The sequence below is a fragment of the Theropithecus gelada genome, chromosome 6 (assembly GCF_003255815.1).
Source record: "Theropithecus gelada isolate Dixy chromosome 6, Tgel_1.0, whole genome shotgun sequence".
NCBI lineage: Eukaryota > Metazoa > Chordata > Mammalia > Primates > Cercopithecidae > Theropithecus > Theropithecus gelada.
The window spans coordinates 177,478,138-177,496,425 of record NC_037673.1 but is presented as its reverse complement, the minus strand read 5'-3'; the positions used below and the strand labels follow the sequence as shown (position 1 = coordinate 177,496,425).

The 18,288-nt window shown below is 48.7% G+C and overlaps 1 protein-coding gene and 1 long non-coding RNA gene across 7 annotated transcripts; one reads left to right on the top strand and one right to left on the bottom strand.

Moving 5' to 3' along the window:
• Positions 1-3,567: 3,567 nt before the first annotated feature.
• On the bottom strand, positions 3,568-6,157 carry LOC112626270. The gene is made up of 2 exons (XR_003119852.1): positions 5,986-6,157; positions 3,568-3,836 (listed from the first exon to the last, which is right to left on the bottom strand). It is a non-coding gene; the product is annotated as an uncharacterized LOC112626270 (long non-coding RNA).
• TRIM52 (tripartite motif containing 52) lies at positions 5,611-15,174 on the top strand. Of its 6 annotated transcripts, XR_003119851.1 has the most exons (3): positions 5,611-7,361; positions 13,335-13,835; positions 15,122-15,174. XR_003119851.1 is itself a non-coding variant. In XM_025388189.1 (2 exons), the coding sequence occupies exons 1-2, from the start codon at positions 6,552-6,554 to the stop codon at positions 11,902-11,904; spliced, it is 885 nt and encodes a 294-aa protein (XP_025243974.1). In that variant the 5' UTR covers positions 5,611-6,551; the 3' UTR covers positions 11,905-13,170. The 6 variants fall into 6 exon arrangements, 5 of the variants coding, with proteins under 5 accessions (XP_025243974.1, XP_025243977.1, XP_025243979.1 ...); XM_025388189.1 differs by lacking the exons at positions 13,335-13,835; positions 15,122-15,174 and adding an exon at positions 11,830-13,170; XM_025388192.1 differs by lacking the exons at positions 13,335-13,835; positions 15,122-15,174 and adding an exon at positions 11,490-13,170.
• Positions 15,175-18,288: the final 3,114 nt, after the last annotated feature.

Below are 18,288 nucleotides of genomic sequence, written 5' to 3'. Positions count from 1 at the left end.
AAGGGATTCCATGTGTGAGCGGGGACATGAACAGAAACGTATTTCGATCGATGGCCGTCGGGTTCCATGTCATCTTAGGTTTCAGGCATCAGCTGGTGTCATGGACTACATCTCCCGAGGAGTAGGGGGGACTCCTGTACCAGAACAGCAGCACTCATTAATAACCCCAGTGTGCATCTACTTGCCGGCACAAGGGAGGGAGGGAATGCAGGATGACAACTGCGATCACGTTGGGGTCACCAACCCATGTCCCAGCACAAGACAACAGACATAAGGCTCAATCTCCACATCAGAGGCACTCAGGGGGCCTCTGCTCCAGCCTCCTAGCCTGGGGTGAGCAAACTTCTGTCAAGTGTCAGATACTAAAGATTTTAGACTTTTCTGGCCTGATATGGTCTCTGTCCACATCTTCCTTTTTGTTTTGCTTACAATTCCTCGTTTTCTTTCGTTACACTTTTGAAATTTAAGAACTGTTCTTAGTTCTTGGGCCTTACAGAAAGAAGCTGAGGGCCAGAGTTGGCCCTTGGCTGTGATTTGCCAATGTCCGTGTGACTCCGCCATGCCGCACAGCCTCTCTGCACCTCTGACAAACGGTCCCCAGGCTGTGTGCAAGGGCTCATCTCCCCACCATGACCTGGAATTGAACCATCACAGGTAGACTCTTGTGCAGGCTTCTCCAGCATAAGATGACTGGTGTGAGTTTCCACGGATGCGATTTCTGAAATTAGAGTCCTGAGAAATGCAGTGGCAGCAACACTGCTGAGGAAAGCCAGCCCTGAGTGCACCCGCTGCAGCTGCTCTTTCCAGAACATTCTATCTCTGGAACAGGAGGTACCTGAGGCCTGAGCACCAGGTAGGCTCTAAGGGCCTGCTCTAAGGACCCCTTAGTCCCTCAGCACGGCTCTCAGCTGGGTTCAAGGGAAGACTAGCAGCTGGTGGTTTGAGACCAACTCCAGAGAGGTCAGCAGGAGAGGTGTGTGCCAAGCGGGGTGCATCTCAGGGCTGCCTGAAGCCTAGAAATCTGACTCAGCACTTCTGCAACGCGGGACACGCCCTGGCCTCCCTCAGCGGGAATCCCTGGGGCCGAGGTGAGGCCGCCTGGGTCTGGGTCAAGGGAGGGAATCCATTCCCAGGAGTGTCAGGACACAAAGCCAGTGACCTGTGGGGTGGAGGCTGCTTTTCCCACTGTCTGTGATCTGGAGGAAGAAGTCCTGCCAAGCTGCCACCCTGACCTGCCGGATCTGTAAGCTGCTTCTCTGCACCTGAGGGTGCTCAGAGCCCTCATCACGTGCCTGCTGCTTGGCCTACTCCCGAGACTGTGGCATGCACACCAGAGGCTACACTCACATCCTTGGCACTCACTCTAGGCTCACCGTCTGTCTCGTCACAGGAGCGGCTGAGGAAGGAGCCAAGGGAGAGGCAGGTGTCCAGGCTAGTCCAGCCGGGCCCAGAATGCCTGTGTTTGGCTGAGCTGACTGACCAGAAGGTGCCACGCAGGGAGACAGTGGGGGTGGGAGCAAGGCCTGGGCAGGAGGATTTTCCTGCTTCCTGGGCCTGTTCATCCCTCCGTGGACTTAGACACACAATCCCTGGGTTCACCTCCTCACAGGCTGTGGGGTGCTGGTGGAATCACGTTCCTCCACCTTAATGTCTGCAGGCGCAGACGACTTAGACCAGCATGTGCGAAGGCCGGGGTGGGAGTGAGGGGCTGGGTGATGCACTCTGCAGAGCCCAGGCTGAACAGAAAGGACAGTCATGCAAGGAACACGGAGTTCTGTGGCGGGGAGGCCACCTTGGGGATGGCAGGAGGAGGAGTTGTCAGTTGTCCAGGTTGTCAGGGGCTTGTGGAGATGCTCTGGGGTCCCTTGGGTTCTCAAATGGATTTTGTGGTTCCATGGGCAGGACTCTGGGCTCGCCTCCAAAGGAAATCCGATTACAAGAAACAGGTGAAGTTACATGCAGTTGCCAGGAGCTCAGAATCCAGTGAAGGCAGACACGGCAAGGTTGGACAGCGGTGCCCTTGGCAATGGGAGGGACTGGCACTCTCAGCCTCGTGTCTGACCACCCTTGGGGACAAGAAGTCAGGCCAAAGGCTGCTCCGGGAGGAAAGGGTTAGCAGGACTCAGGCAAGTAGAAGATGGTGCCCCAGGCCAGTGTGAGGTGTGGCAGCTGTCCCCTTGGCGTGGGCAGCTGGCAGGTTGACCCCTGACCCCAGCTGTTTGCCTTGCGGGGAAGCTGTGTGGCTCCTGTGGATCTTACCGTTCGCTGGTGTGGCAGTGCAGAGCAAGGAGAAGGTAAGAAGACGCAGGGAGGCAGCCTGGGCTGCAGTCACACTTCTGCTGCACCCGGATCTGTGAGCTTCTCCACAAAGAGGAGAAAGAAGACAAGCCCAGGGTCGGGACTTCCCCCTGGCTTTGTTTTTTTTTTTGAGACGGAGTCTCTCTGTTGCCCAGGCTGGAATTCAGTGATGCAATCTCAGCTCACTACAAGCTTCGCCTCCCGGGTTCACGCCATTCTCCTGCCTCAGCTTCCCACGTAACTGGGACTAGAGGCGCCCGCCACCACGCCTGGCTAATTTTTTGTATTTTTAGTAGAGACAGGGTTTCACCATGTTGGCCAGGATGGTCTCGATCTCCTGACCTCGTGATCCACCCGCCTCAGCCTCCCAAAGTGCTGGGATTACAAGCATGAGCCACTGCGCCTGGCCAGGATTTTTTTTTTTTTTTTAAGATTGCGTCTTGCTCTGTTGCCCAGGCCGAGGGCAGGGGCACGATCACTGCTTACTGCAGCCTTGACCTCCTGGGCTCAAATGATCCTCCCAGTTCAGCCTCCCAAGTAGCTGGAACTACAAGCGCACACCGTCACACCCAGGTAATTTTTTTTAAATTTTTATTTATTTATTTTTGTTATTTTTGAGATGGAGTCTCACTCTGCTGCCCAGTCTGGAGTGCATGCAGTAGCACGATCTTGGCTCACTGCAACCTCCACCTCCCAGGTTTAAGCAATTCTTCCTCCTTAGCCTCCCAAGTAGCTGGGATTACAGGCACCTGCCGCCCCACCTGGCTAACTTTTGTATCTTTAGGAGCGACGGGGTTTCACCATGTTGGCCAGGCTGGTCTCGAACTCCTGACCTCAAGTGATCCACCCGCCTCAGCCTCCAAAATTGCTAGGATTACAGGCGTGAGCCACCGCACCCAGCCAATTTTTTTTTTTTTTTTTTTTTTTGTAGAGACAGGGTCTCACTATGTTGCCCAGGCTGGCGTCAAACACCTGGCTCAAGCAATCCTCCCATCTTGGCCTCTTAAAGCACTGGGATTACAGGAGTGAGCCACTGCACCTGGCCAAGAATTTCATTAAAGCTTATGAAGTGGTAAGCCTTTCATTTCATGTGGAAGGTTCTGGTGGCTGCAGGATGGCCTGAAATGAGAGGGCAAGTGATCCTTTAGAGAAATGGTTTCCTTTTATCCAGTCTGAAGCTGATGGGGGTGAGGCTGGAAGTAAGTAAGGCTGGCAGAAGTAAGGCTGGAACGGAGGAGAAACAAATCAGCAGGACTTGGCTGAAATGTGTTGGGTTTGTTCATTGATTTACTTAGCAGATACACAGGGAGTGCTCACTGTGTGCTTGGCACTGTGGTCAATGAACTGAGTATGCAACAATGAACAGAATACATATGGTCCTTGCTCTGTGCCACTCACAGTTTGGCTCAGGTCCAGAGAGGAAGAGGAGGACTCCAAGGTGTTCTCAAGGTTCCACTGGGACATTGGTGTTCCTCCCCAAACCAGTGACCAGTTAGTGAGGGGTGCAGTCACGTCCGTGGGTCTTCAACAGCATTTTACTGAAATAAAATATCAGAGTGCCTTGGATGTCATAAGGGAAAGAAGACTTTGCAGAAATTGTTTCTGTTATATATATGCAGGTCTGTATTGGATCAGTATGTGCAATGTACTTCTTACTGAAGGGCAGGTAAAAAAAAACAAAAAAAAACCTTGTATGGGGCTGAGCGTAGTGGCTCAGGTCTGTAATTCCCACACTTTGTGAGGCTGAGATAGGACTGCTTAAACTAGGCGTTCAAGACTAGCCTGGGCAACATAGCGGGACCTCGTCTCTACAAAAAAATAAAATAAAAATTAGCCCAATGTGGTAATGCACACCTGTAGTTCCAGCTACTTGGGAGGCTGAGGCAGGAGGTTCACCTGAGCCCAGGGATCAAGGGTGCAATGAGCCATGATCACACCACTGCATTTGGCCTGGGCAACAGAGCAAGACCCTGTCTCAAAAAAAAAAAAAAATCTAAAAAAGAATAGTTAAGTCAAGCATGGTGGTGCATGCCTGTAGTCCCAGCTACTCTGCAGGCTGAGGCAGGAGGGTCACTTGAGCCCAGGAGTTTGAGGTGGTAGTGTGCAATAATTGTGACTATAGCCACGGCGCTTCAGCCTGGGCAACATGACGAAACCCAGTCTCTACAAAAACTAAAGAAATTAGCCTGGAGTGGTAGTGCATGCCTGTGTTCCCAGCTATTCCAGAGGCTGAAGTGGGAGGATTGCTTGAGCCCAGGAGGTGGAGATTGCCGTGGGCTGAGATCTTGCCACTGCAGGGGGCTACAGGACTCTAAAAGGGAGAGGACACAATTTCCCCAAATCTCCAACGTTGAGGAGTTCTGCCTACACTCCTTGCCCCAGGATGCCCCCAGCACCAAAGCCAAGGGGGTGTCTTGGCCCTCAGCACTGGGGTGGAACATTTATACACAGAACCAGGCCACACAGAAGGCATACACAGAGCCCATGAGCACCAGCCCCCATCTCCATCCTCTGTTCTCCGGGACTGCAAGTCCAGGCCTGACCTGGTTCTGTCCCTACCTGGAAGGACAGAAGACAGAAGGAGACAACCCCTGAGAAGCCTTTCCCGAAGGCCTCATTCCCCCTCACACTGTAAGATCTCTCAGCCCGCACTTTGGGAGGCCGAGGCTGGAGGATCACGACGTCAGGAGATCGAGACCATCTGGCTAACACGGTGAAATCCCGTTTCTACTAAACATACAAAAAAATTAGCAGGGCGTGGTGGCGGCGCCTGTAGTCCCAGCTACTCGGGAGGCTGAGGCAGGAGAACGGCGTGAACCCAGGAGGCGGAGCTTGCAGTGAGCTGAGATCGCGCCACTGCACTCCAGCCTGGGCGACAGCCAGACTCCATCTCAAAAAAATCTCTCAGCCCTGGATCAGGGCCCCTCTCCAGGAAAGGTGACAGAGTGGGGTCTAAATGACACTGCCCTAGGGCCCCGCTGGGGTGGAAAACAGACCCAGACGGCGCCCCCAGCCCTCCCTCCCCAGGCAGGAATAAAGGGCATAACAGACAGTGGAGGACACCGGGACAGGAAGGAGGGGCCAGCCGCTCTCTAAGTCTAAACCACGGCGGTGAGGAAGTGTGGTCCCAAATCCAGCCCCCTCCCGGCCGAGCTCACAGAGCTCAGGGCTGGAACGCGGAACCCCTACCCCGACGCAGGCTGCAGAACCGAAGGGAACTTGAGCCCCGGCCCCCTCAGGGGACCCACGCCCGGGGCGCAGTTTTGCTGGGAGACGCCGCAATACTGCGCAGCCGCGGCCCCGCAAGCAGAAACAGGCCCGGGCGCCGGGAGGCTGGGTCCGAGGCCTGCGTGGAGCTGCGGTCCGGCGACTCCGGGAAGACAGCGGGGGGCACTGGGCGCCCGGATCCCCACCAAGGCACCCCAAGCGCGGACGGCGAGACAGGGGACAGCACAAGGGTGGTGTCCGAAGCTTCCCCACCGCCGTGGACCAACTCGGCCCCGGCCTGGGCGGGGCTTCCCGGAGAGATTTATCCCCCTTCCCTCTAAACTTCCCGGGGCTCCCGCTCAGGCCGGACAACAGCTCGGAGAGCCAGTCCCCCTCGAGGGTTGACCCCCCATCCAGAACCAGCCAACCAACCAAACTACCTCTCCCAAGCCAGGCCGCTTCCCGGCGTCCGCCGCTGACCTGATCAGAGCCGCTCTGCCGGCCCGAGGGAGCTGAGAAGGGGATTGGGAATGGGGTCTTGGGGAGGGGGCTGGCTGGAATGTGCAGCACTAGCCCCGCTAGGGCGGGCGGCGCGGCGCGGGCGCCCCCAGCTCACCCAACTCCCGGCCGGCGCGGCTCCTGGCACACCATAGAGACGTGGTCCTCCGCCAGCCTAGAGCGTCTCTCCCGAGCGTGTGCGTGAGCGAGACGTCATTTTGCGTCGCCTCGGGCCGGGTAGCTGGCTGCTGCGTCTGAGGCGGACGCCGCAGTGTAGGGCACACCCTGAGGGTAGCGAGAGACGTGACAGGACCGAGCAGCTGGGGGTTGCAGCCTGGTCTGTCCCCACCGATCCCAGAGAGAGGCTGAGTCTGGATCTGGGCGTTCGCACCCTGAGAGAGGGGATCAAAGCTGCCCTGCGGGGCCGAGGAGGAAGAGCAAGGTTGAGGACTGCCTCGGCTCTCCAGAGTAGTCCGGAGCAGGCCTGCAGGCGCGTCCCCGCTCCGCAGCTCCAAGCTGAGGTAACTACACCTGCCGCAGGCATTAAGATGGCTGGTTATGCCCCTACTCCCAGCCCCATGCAGACCCTTCAGGAGGAAGCGGTGTGTGCCATCTGCTTGGATTACTTCAAGGACCCCGTGTCCATCAGCTGTGGGCACAACTTCTGCCGAGGGTGTGTGACCCAGCTGTGGGGTAAGAAGGACGAGGAGGACCAGAACGAGGAGGAAGATGAATGGGAGGAGGAGGAGGACGGGGAAGCGGTGGGGGCCGTGGATGGATGGGACGGCTCCATTCGAGAGGTGTTGTATCGAGGGAATGCTGACGAAGAGTTGTTCCAAGACCAAGAGGACGGTGAACTCTGGCTCGGTGACAGTGGTATAACTAATTGGGACAACGTAGACCATATGTGGGACCAGGAGGAAGAAGAAGAGGAAAATCAGGACTATTACCTAGGAGGCTTGAGACCTGACCTAAGAATTGATGTCTACCGAGAAGAAGAAATACTGGAAGCATACGATGAGGACGAAGATGAAGAGCTGTATCCTGACATCCACCCGTCTCCTTCCTCGCCCCTTCCAGGGCAGTTCACCTGCCCCCAGTGCCGAAAGAGCTTCACACGTCGCAGCTTTCGTCCCAACTTGCAGCTGGCCAACATGGTCCAGATAATTCGCCAGATGTGCCCCACTCCTTGTCGGGGGAACCGGAGTAATGATCAGGGCATGTGCTTCAAACATCAGGAAGCCCTGAAACTCTTCTGTGAGGTGGACAAAGAGGCCATCTGTGTGGTGTGCCGAGAATCCAGGAGCCACAAACAGCACAGCGTGGTGCCTTTGGAGGAGGTGGTTCAGGAGTACCAGGTGAGAGAAATGAGGGAATGTGGGGGGCTGAAGGGAGTGGAAAGGTAACTAGGAGAGCTGGGGAATGTGTAGCATTCTTTCCCACCTCCTCAGCTACTTAGTTGCTAAACTCTTTATTTGATGAGGGAGACACAGTGGAGAGAGATGGTCATATGGGTAAAAAAAGAGACACAAAACCATGAAGGCTGGGGCAGATTGGCTTCCCCAGAGGAAGCTGAACAAATAATATGATGGTCACTGGAAGCGGACCACTACTGCTAATACTGTCTTGTCTACCTAAGTACGCGGGACACGAGTAACAGATACCCAGTACTTCATTTCTCTCTAATGTGAGTCCTTGACCAAGTCCCTGGGACAGGTACAGATAGGAATAGAAAGCCACAGTACTTGGAGATAATAGACATTTGGGACCTCAGCACAAACAGTGTCAAAATAGATATATTGGTAGACAGAAATGCCAGGTGTGAGTCCTAGACTGAAGGGGTGGCCTGCCCCTCCACACCTGTGGGTGTTTCTCTTTAGGTGAAACGAGAGACTTGAGAAAAGAAATAAGACACAGAGGCAAAGTATAGAGAAAGAAAAGCAGGGGCCCAGGGGACCGGCGCTCAGCTTACAGAGGACCCACGCCGGCACCGGCCTCTGAGTTCCCTTAGTATTTATAGATAATTATCTTTACCATCTTAAAGATAAGGGAGTGGCAGGACAATAGGATCGTTTTTAGGGAGGAAATTAGCAGTAAGACATAAGAACAAAGATCTCTGTGACATGAATAAGTTTAAAGGAAAATCCTGTGCCTTGAGATAAACCTTTTAGCCATATTGTTTCATCCTATCACATGGGGATAAACCTTGGACAATACCTAGCTTTCCTAGGCAGAGGTCCCTGTGACCTTTGGCCGTTGGCCGTGTATGTGTCTCTGGGTAGTTGAGATTAAGAGAATGGTGATAACTTTTAACCAGCAAGCTACCTTCAGGCATTTGTTTAACAAAGACACATCCTGCACAGCCCAAAATCCATTAAACCTTGAGTTACCACAGCACATGTCTCTTGCAAGGACAAGGTTGGGGGTAGGGTCACAGATTAACAGCATCTCAAATACAGAACAAAATGGAGTCTCTTATGTCTACTTCTTTCTATATAGACACAGTAACAGGCTGATCTCTTTCTTTTCCCCACACTAGACTACTGGTAGCAACTGGCCACACCCTCCTCTGAAAGTCTGGGATTGCATCCTACCTTGAGTAGGATCCGTTTTCCTTCTAGAGCAAGGCAAAGCATCTTTGATGGATCAGAATGTGCCTCATACCCTGATCACTTTTCTTTCCTGGTATTTTATCATAGTGGAAGGAGTGTGGGATTTAGGATCAGGTGACCTGGCTTTGCCACTTACTGTCTAGTCTTGGACAGGTGTCAACCTCCTTGAGCTTCACTTTTTCCCTAGGATTGTAAGGATTAAAAGAGATCACATATGTTAACCATAAAGCACTAAACAAATGTTTGCTGTTTTATTTGGCTTTCTTGTAACTTGTCTTCCCTTGTTTGGGTGCTGATATGGTTAATGCCTTGCTTTCTAGTCTTGACTTCTAAGCATTAGATAATTGTCTCAATGACAATGAGTACCATCTTCCTTACCAAAAGTCTAGGTAGATTTGACTCCTGGCAGTGCCCAAACGAAAGAGAGGTTGTCTTCAGGCCCATAAAGGTTGACCTGGATATTCAGCAGCAGTTGCTCACATCTTAGTAGTGCTTTATAGTTTATAAAATGTATTTCCTCTTGTTCTCCTATAGCAGTGGTTTTCAAATTGAGTTTTTTGACCAATTAGTGGGTCTTAAAATAAAATAAACGGGTCACGCCTAGCATTACCTCAAAATGAAATAAGAGAAAATATTAGAACACATGGACATAGTAAGGGTAAGTATTGCTTTATGAAACTTTTAAGTTATATATATACATGTGTATACTTAGTCTAAAAATATGCTTACTTTGAGTTGCAGTCAAAACACACAGAACACTGTCCTATAGGCTTCATATAGTAGATATTATTATCACCCTCTGCACCCATTTTATAGCAAATATTGGTAAGTGTACAGTTAAGACACAAATCTAACCATAAATCACTGCTACCTCTGTTACACTAGTCTGACTTTAAGGACAAATCCTAGCACCATGTTTTCACTCAAAGTAACAACTAAATTATCCCATGGAAAAAACTTATGTCCTATGCTTCTGGGTCTTAGTACACTGAAGCTGAGGAAAACAGAGAATCTTCCATTCCTCTGCTAACTTTTTTTTTTTTTTTTTGAGATGGTGTCTCATTCTGTTGTCCTGGCAAAAGTACAATGGCACGATCTCGGCTCACTGCAACCTCTGTTTCCCAGGTTCAAGCGATCTTCCTGCCTCAGCACATCTAGTAGTTGGGATTACAGGCATGCACCACTATGCCTAGCTAATTTTTGTATTTTTAGTAGAGACGGGGTTTCGCCATGTTGGCCAGGCTGGTCTCGAACTCCTGATCTCAGGAGATCCACCACCTGGGCCTCCCAAAGTGCTGGGATTACAGGCATGAGCTACCGTGCCCGGCCCTCCTCTGCTAACTTTTATCATCATCCCCTTCCCCCATTTTATAGTAAATATTGATAAGTGCACAGTTAAGACACAATTTTTTTTTTTTTTTTGAGATGGAGTCTCGCTTGTCGCCAGGCTAGAGTGCAATGGTGCGATCTCGGCTCACTGCAACCTACTCCTCCCGAGTTCAAGCGATTTTCCTGCCTCAGCCTCCCGAGTAGCTGGGACTACAGGTGCACACCACCATGCCCAGCTAATTTTTGCATTTTTAGTATAGACAGGGTTTCACCATGTTGGCGAGGATGGTCTCAATCTCTTGACCTCGTAATCCCCCCGCCTCAGCCTCCCAAAGTGCTGGGATTACAGGTGTGAGCCATCGCGCCCTGCTGTCTCTTTCATTCTTTATGCAGTTCATTGTCACTTCCTTCCATTGGTAAACATGTAAATTATAGTTGCATGATTTAGAATTTTACTGACCAAAGTCATAATAATAGTTAACAGTACAAGGAACTATTTTTGTATAATGGTTTATTTAATATAGTATACATTATCATATACTTTGTTACAATGTTGAAAAAACTTCATTTTTCATAATATAGGAAATAAAGTTGGAAACAGCTCTTTGGTGGGAATACTTCAGATAGAGCAAGAAAGCATTCACAGCAAGGCCTATAATCAGTAAGATGTGTGAAAAGTTGGGTAGCCACAGGAGGTGTTCATTAAGGATATGATTCCATTTATATAGCTATTTCTTTTTTTTTTTTTTTTTTTTTTTTTTTGAGACGGAGTCTCGCTCTGTCGCCCAGGCTGGAGTGCAGTGGCCAGATCTCAGCTCACTACAAGCTCCGCCTCCCAGGTTTACGCCATTCTCCTGCCTCAGCCTCCCGAGTAGCTGGGACTACAGGCGCCCGCCACCTCGCCCGGCTGGTTTTTTGTACTTTTTAGTAGAGACGGAGTTTCACCGGGTTAGCCAGGATGGTCTTGATCTCCTGACCTCGTGATCCGCCCGTCTCGGCCTCCCAAAGTGCTGGGATTACAGGCTTGAGCCACCGCGCCCGGCCCCTTATATAGCTATTTCTATTGCATAACCAGGACGGTGTTATTGTTTTGAGGTCAATGTTCTTTTAAAATTTGATTTTGTGTAAAAAGAGGCTTTTTGGCCCAGAAAGCCTTACTTATTTTACATCTTCCAGTTTGTCCATCCCAAGAGTTAGAGTTCGTCTTGACTCTGCAAGCTAGAATCAAAGGATTATGAAAGTAAGATCATTTAGATATGACCAAGGGCACCACTAAATGGTGTCAGGTTGTAGGAAGCAGACGCGTGTATAAAAAGAAAATGAACAAAGATTTCACTTATTGGGGCCCAGGCGTAACTGGATGCCTGGATTGTCCTGCCACCCAGCTGCCACCAATAAAATCATTCATCACTCTGCAAGAGGGACCAGATGCTTCCATCATCAGTACTCCTTGTTTTTTTCTTATCTCCTTTGAGGTAGCTAAAAATGGCAGCCAAAAAAAAATTTTGAGGCTTTTCGCAAGTATATATTCATGTTATTATGCAGAAGATAGGGTCAACTTCTTCAGTTTGAGTTATCTGAAACTGTTGGGCAGTGACACCATGCCAAACACTGCTAAATTCATGCCATTAAAAACAGTGGAGTGTTCTGCAAAGCCCGATTCTCTGCAGCTTTAAGACTGGACAGCATTGAAATATTCACAGGAATCTTCAAAGCCATGAAAGCTTAATATTAAATAGCCCTTTTAATTGCAAAGGAGAAAAAAATGGAGAAACTTGTGAAACCTTGCATTCTGAGTGCTGCCACAAATAAAGAATTCCAGAATTTCTTCATCTACTTCTGCAGTCTTAACTCTGAATTAATGACTGAATGTATCAAACTTCAGATCTTAAAAAATATCAGCTCACAGGAGGCTGAGGCAGGAGAATGGCATGAACCCAGGAGGCGGAGCTTTCAGTGAGCCAACATTGCGCCACTGTACTCCAGCCTGGGCAACAAAGCGAGACTCTGTCTCAAAAAAAAAAAAACATCGGCTCATCCTTCATTGCTGTTAGTTGTGATGAATCTACTGATGAAGAAAACTGTATTTTGCTTACATTTAGAATAAGGCTTTCAAAACTGTGTATGTGCTGTTTTTGTGAGCCTACTACTTGACCACCAAAGACTTGCAGCTGTATCAAATGAACTGAGCTGGAGGAAATTTTATAGCAGTATATATTAATGGCAATACAGCAAACTGTGTTAAATTTGGGTTTTTGGCAAAGATTGAAGAAAACTGGCATTCAAGATATACTGCAGCTGTCACAACCAAGCATCAACTTTCACTGATAACCCATAACCTACTGGAAATCTTCAGCCTTGCTGTCAGCATAGACCATTGTGAGAAACAGTATATCCATTCCAGTTTGCCCTGCTTTTTGAAGATCTAAATGCCAATCCATGTTTTCTGTTACATATTGAAGTTTCTTGGTTGTCAAAGAAAAATGGATTCTGCTGAACTCGTGGACAGAACAACCCCAAGGTTGGAAGAACAATGAAAAAGAATCTATACTTGAACATTTCAAAAGTTAAAAATTTTCAGCAGAGTTTTAACACACTGAAGCTTAAAATACATTGACATTGAAATGTCAAGGGGCAAACACCAATTTCGCTGTGTTCATTTCATAATGAACATCGAAACTTGCCAAAAATAGACATAAGAATATAGCATATGTATGTATGAGCAAACTAATGCTAAAAAATGTCTAATTTTCTTGACTAGTCTTTCGAGGACCAGATTCATGAATGTCATTTGAAGGAAAAAAGTGAAATACTTGGAATTATTTTGAGTGATGTTCTCCTGAGCTTGTTCCTAAAATCTACCTATGGTAGCTTTTGGAAAGAATGTGTTTCATACTGATGTGCAGGCCTCACTGAAAGAGCTTCAAGAGGAGTTTGTGAAACTCAAAGTCTAATTGTTTTGACTAGAAACTTCCAGATAAATACTCTAGAGAAACTTGGGTATAAAATGACTAAACAGATGAAAAAGCTGTATTCGAAAACTTTTTAATTTTTTAATGTTTTAATGTTTTGATATATCTAGCTCTGGGGAGAAAAGACTGCAAGAGTGTTATTAAAAGCAGCTTGTTTTCTTGAACCTTTTACACCACCCAGGAAAGAAAAGTTCAGGCTTAACAGTGACATGGCTATCACCTCATCTGAATAAATTTTTTTCCTTCTAAAATTACTATTGCTTTCATTAATTTTAATCACACTCAATTTTGAAATTTTAAATAACACGTAAGGGGCGAATGGGAGATTTTCAGGTATATGAAAAGTAGAGGTGTGGGTTACAAAAACACTGAGGAAAAACATATAGCTCATCTGTTTATTGAATGCCTTCCCTATTAGGTTCAGCTGTTCACTGCTGTATCGCAAATCAGACTGTTTAAACTTGTTCCTCTACTTCTGTGACTGTACCCCGGATCTCATCTTCACACAGATTGGCTACACATCTGAAATCAACTCCCACTGCACTATGACCTTAGCTGTTAGCCTTCTAATACACTTAAGCACACTCCAATTATACCTGCCCTTCAGCTTTAGAGAGCCTACTGTTTTACTGACTCCATATTTTTTTCCTTCCCAATTTATCAGACATTTAACAGCCTTACTATCCTACTGAGCCTAGACTGCATGATTCATTTTGGCATAAAGACCTGATCCAGGCCGAACGCAGTGGCTCAGGCCTATAATCCCAGCACTTTGGGAGGCCAAGGCAGGTAGATCACGAGGTCAGGAGATTGAGACCATCCTGGCTAACATGGTGAAACCCCATCTCTACTAAAAATACAAAAAATTAGCCAGGCATGGTGGCGGGCACCTGTAGTCCCAGCTACTCAGGAGGCCTAGGCAGTAGAACTGCTTGAACCCAGGAGGTGGAGGTTACAGTGGACCGAAATCACGTCACTGCATTCCAGCCTGGGCAACAGAGTGAGACTCGGGGGAAAAAACAACAACAAAAAAACCTGATCCATGTTGTCATCTAAACCAGGATTGATTGATTGATTTCTTGTTCCTTCTCTCTTTTTTTTTTTTTTTTTTTGGACAGAGCCTGGCTCTATTGCCCAGGCTGGAGTGCAGTGGCGGGATCTCGGCTCACTGCAAGCTCCGCCTCCCGGATTCACGCCGTCCTCCTGCCTCAGCCTCCCGAGTAGCTGGGACTACAGGCACCGACCACTATGCCCGGCTAATTTTTTTGTATTTTTAGTAGAGACGGGGGTTTCACCGTGTTAGCCAGGATGGTCTTGATCTGCCCGCCTTAGCCTCCTAAAGTGCTGGGATTACAGGCTTGAGCCACCGCACCCAGCCTCTTTCTTTCTTTCAATGTTTTTTTGTTTTGAGTCAGGGTCTCACTCTGTTGCCCAGATTGGAGTGCAGTAGTGCGATCACAGCTCACTCACTTCCTAGGCTCAAGCGATGCTCCTGCATCAGCCTCCTGTGTAACAAGGACTATAGTGCAGCTAATTTATTTTTATTTTTTGAGACGGGGTCTCCCAACATTGCCTACGCTGGTCTTGACCTCCTGGTGGGCTCAAGTGATCCTCTTGCCTTGACCTCCCAAAGTGCTGGGATTACAGGCACGAGCCACCACACCCAGCCTAGACCAGGATTTCTCAACCTCAACACTATTGACATTTTGAGTTAGATAATTCTTTGTTGTGGGCAGCTGTCCTATGCATTGTAGGATACTTAGTAGCATCTCTGGACTGTACCCACCATATGCAGGTAGTACCCCTCCACTAGTTGTGACAACCACAAATGTCTCTAGACATTGCCAAATCATCCCCAGTTGAGAACCACTGGTGTAGAGTCAAGGAAAGTGGTCATATCCACATATCATCCTCACTTAGGCCCTATAGCTGGTGCCTGGCATAGGTGTTCAAAAGTGGAACACCTACTCTTGAGGAAGAATAGGCTTGCGTAGCTAGCACTTTATTAAAGTACCCTGAGGGCTGGGCATGGTGGCTCACGCCTGTAACCCCAGCACTTTGGGAGGCCGAGGCGGGCGGATCACTTCAGGTCAGGTGTTCGAGACCAGCCTGACCAACACGGAGAAACCCTGTCTCTGCTAAAAATACAAAATTAGCCAGGCATGGTGGTGCATGCCTGTAATCCCAGCTACTCAGGAGGCTGAGGCAGGAGAATCACTTGAACCTGGGAGGCGGAGGTTGCAGTGAGCTGACATCGCACCACTGCACTCCAGCTTGGGCAACAAGAATGAAACTCCGTGTCAAAAAAAAAAAACCCTGAGCATCAGTGGATTAATAGATACAGCACCCACTTTTCCCAGCTCTTGGAGTGAGGTAGCAAAGTCAACAAACCTAAACATTACTGCTGCTTATGTCACTTTTTGGGAGAACAAAAACCATGACAGATAAAACAGTTTACAAAATCAAGCTCAGAGATTTTGAGTGATAACAATCACTTCGGCTACTCCTCAGTTCCAGCAGGGCAGAGGGACGTCATTTTTTGTTTTCAGGTATTATGCAGAACCCTTGAGTCCACAGTGGAAGTGGTCCTGGGCTGATAATATAACATCAGCCCCTGAAGTACTTTCTTAAAACCTGAGGCTCCTGCCATTGACCATCAACACCTGGCGTCTATGCCATGCCTCCTGAAACTCCTGTAAGACCTGTAGATTCTATGCTGCTTCCTACCCCCAATTCCTAACCCCTCTGAAAGTTATCCTGTAACAGTGAAGTTACTGCAAATATTTGCTGGCTGGTAAAATGGGGTTATAAGAAAGGGAGCTCAGGAAGCTAGTCCTCCACATTCAAGCTAATAGAACTTCATGTAACAATGGAAGTATTCTGTATCTGCTAATACAGTAGATACCACTAGCTACATATGACTTGAGCTCTTGAAATGTGGCTAGTGCAACTCAGGAACTAAATTTTTAAGATAGTATTTAACTAATTTTAATTAGCCACACGTAGCTAGTGGCTATCAAATCCTATTTAACAGCACTGTTCTGTACAATGAAAGTCTAGTTCTTCCTAGGGCCCTTGGGAGGAGCAAGTCCAAGGGGGAGGATAAAAACAGAAATGAAACTTTTTTCCAGCTGGGAGTGGTAGGCTGTAAGGTAGTATTTTTAGACATAAAAGGAGAAAATATTCTATTTTTAAAATCTGACCAAAATGATCTTGAGTCACCTATCACTTCTGATACACGTGGATCACACGGGTGACGAGACAGGAGAAAAACTAGGCCGGGCGCGGTGGCTCAAGCCTGTAATCCCAGCACTTTGGGAGGCCGAGACGGGTGGATCACGAGGTCAGGAGATCGAGACCATCCTGGTGAACATGGTGAAACCCCGTCTCTACTAAAAAATACAAAAAACTAGCCGGGCGAGGTGGCGGCGCCTGTAGTCCCAGCTACTCGGGAGGCTGAGGCAGGAGAATGGCGGGAACCCGGGAGGCGGAGCTTGCAGTGAGCTGAGATCCGGCCACTGCAACTCCAGCCCGGGAGACAGAGCGAGACTCCGTCTCAAAAAAAAAAAAGAAGGGAAACAAGTTAGAAAATAAACTGTATTGGCCGGGCGCGGTGGCTCACGCCTGTAATCCCAGCACTTTGGGAGGCTGAGGCGGGCGGATCACAAGGTCAGGAGATCGAGACTACAGTGAAACCCCGTCTCTACTAAAAATACAAAAAATTAGCTGGGCGCGGTGGCGGGCGCCTGTAGTCCCAGCCACTCAGGAGGCTGAGGCAGGAGAATGGCGTGAACCCGGGAGACGGAGCTTGCAGTGAGCAAGAGATCGCGCCACTGCACTCCAGCCTGGGCGACAGCGTGAGACTCCGTCTCAAAAAAAAAAAAAAGAAAAAAAAAAGAAAATAAACTGTATTACCTCCTCCTATCAAAAAAGGGCTGGGGCTAGAGCTGGAACCTCAAAATAGACTCCCCAAAGCTAGGAGGGTTTTACTTTGTGCCTGACTTTTTGAAAATGGGATGGGGGGCAAAACCTAGTATTAAAGCAGGTAAGTGGGTTCTTTGCTTTTTACAGCAGATCAGGGTGATGAGGAGCTCTTGGAGTCCTGGAAGGGAGAGCAGTCTGTGCTGACAGAGTTAGTGAGAGGAGAGGATCTAGGAGTAACAGGGTCTAAGGAGAGGAGATGGCCTCCCAGGCCATGAGAACTAAAGGTTGTGATAAATTTAATCATAGTCTGTCCAAACCAGAGGGTCCTCAGAAGTATGGTGTGAGAATCCTGAGTGTGGGGCAGTGAGCTCATTTCTGCTCATGAGAAGTGTAGGAGATGCAGCAAGGTTCCTGTTATCAGGAGACCTGCAAAGATGGAAGGAAATGTCCCTCTATTACTTGTCTCACCTCCTCCCTCCCCCAAAGGAAGGGGAAAGATGGACACCTTGGGGATTTGAATTAGAAATAGCCCTTTGGAGGGTTTTTGTGTGGTTTTTTTGTTCTGTTTTTTCATTTTTTTACACAGCTCCAAACAGCCAACTGAAATAAAAATAGCCTTTAAGAACAAGGAGGCTCATCCTATATAGCGATTCCCCCTGCTGAGGTTTGTGCTTAGGCCTTCCTACCTTTCTCGTCTCATCTTTTTTCTTTTTTTGTTGAGACTGAGTTTTACCCTTGTCGCTCAGGCTCTGGAGTGCAGTGACGTGATCTCGGCTCAGTGCAACCTCTGCCTCCCAGGTTCAAGAAATTCTCCTGCCTCAGCCTCCAGGGTAGCTGGGATTACAAGCGTGTGCCACCACACCCAGCTAATTTTTTTATATTTAAAAAAATTAAAATGTAATTTTAATTGTTGGCCAGGCTGGTCTCGAACTCCTGACCTCAGGTGATCTGCCCACCTCGGCCTCCCAAAGTGCTGGGATTACAGGCATTAGCCACCACACCCAGCTATCTCCCCTCGTCTTAATGGACTGAGTTCCCAACTTAGAGCCCTTTGGTTGACAGTTCCAGCTGGCAGTAAACAGAGTCCTACAGAGATAAGGGGGGATCCAGGTGGCCTGGAGAGGACCCATGGAGCTCACATCCCCTTTTTCTCTGACATTTCCTAGGCACATAGAATCCCTTCTACCCCTACAGCAAAGGATGTGATTTCTCAGCAGGCCCTGGCCATTTAGCCTTGGTGTGAGCAGAGAGGACTGCCCTTTATCCTTCATACAAATTTGAGCTAGCCAGCCCCAGGGTCCCATTCTGACCTTTTTCCCACCCTAGTTCATATGAAATTCTCTCTCCAGTAGAAAGCTGAGAAAGTGAAACTTAGGTCATCTTTTGTTTCTCTCTACCATCTAATGCTACTTTAAATCCTTTAACAAGGAGGCTAGAAGTTTGCCTTC

What these genes read in the sequence shown, in the direction of transcription:
- TRIM52 (XM_025388189.1), top strand. Translation starts at nt 6,552, where the DNA reads ATGGCTGGTTATGCCCCTACTCCCAGCCCCATGCAGACCCTTCAGGAG. An exon ending in AGGTGGTTCAGGAGTACCAG is followed by an intron (nt 7,362 to 11,829) that starts GTGAGAGAAATG and finishes ATCAAACTTCAG; the next exon opens with ATCTTAAAAAATATCAGCTC.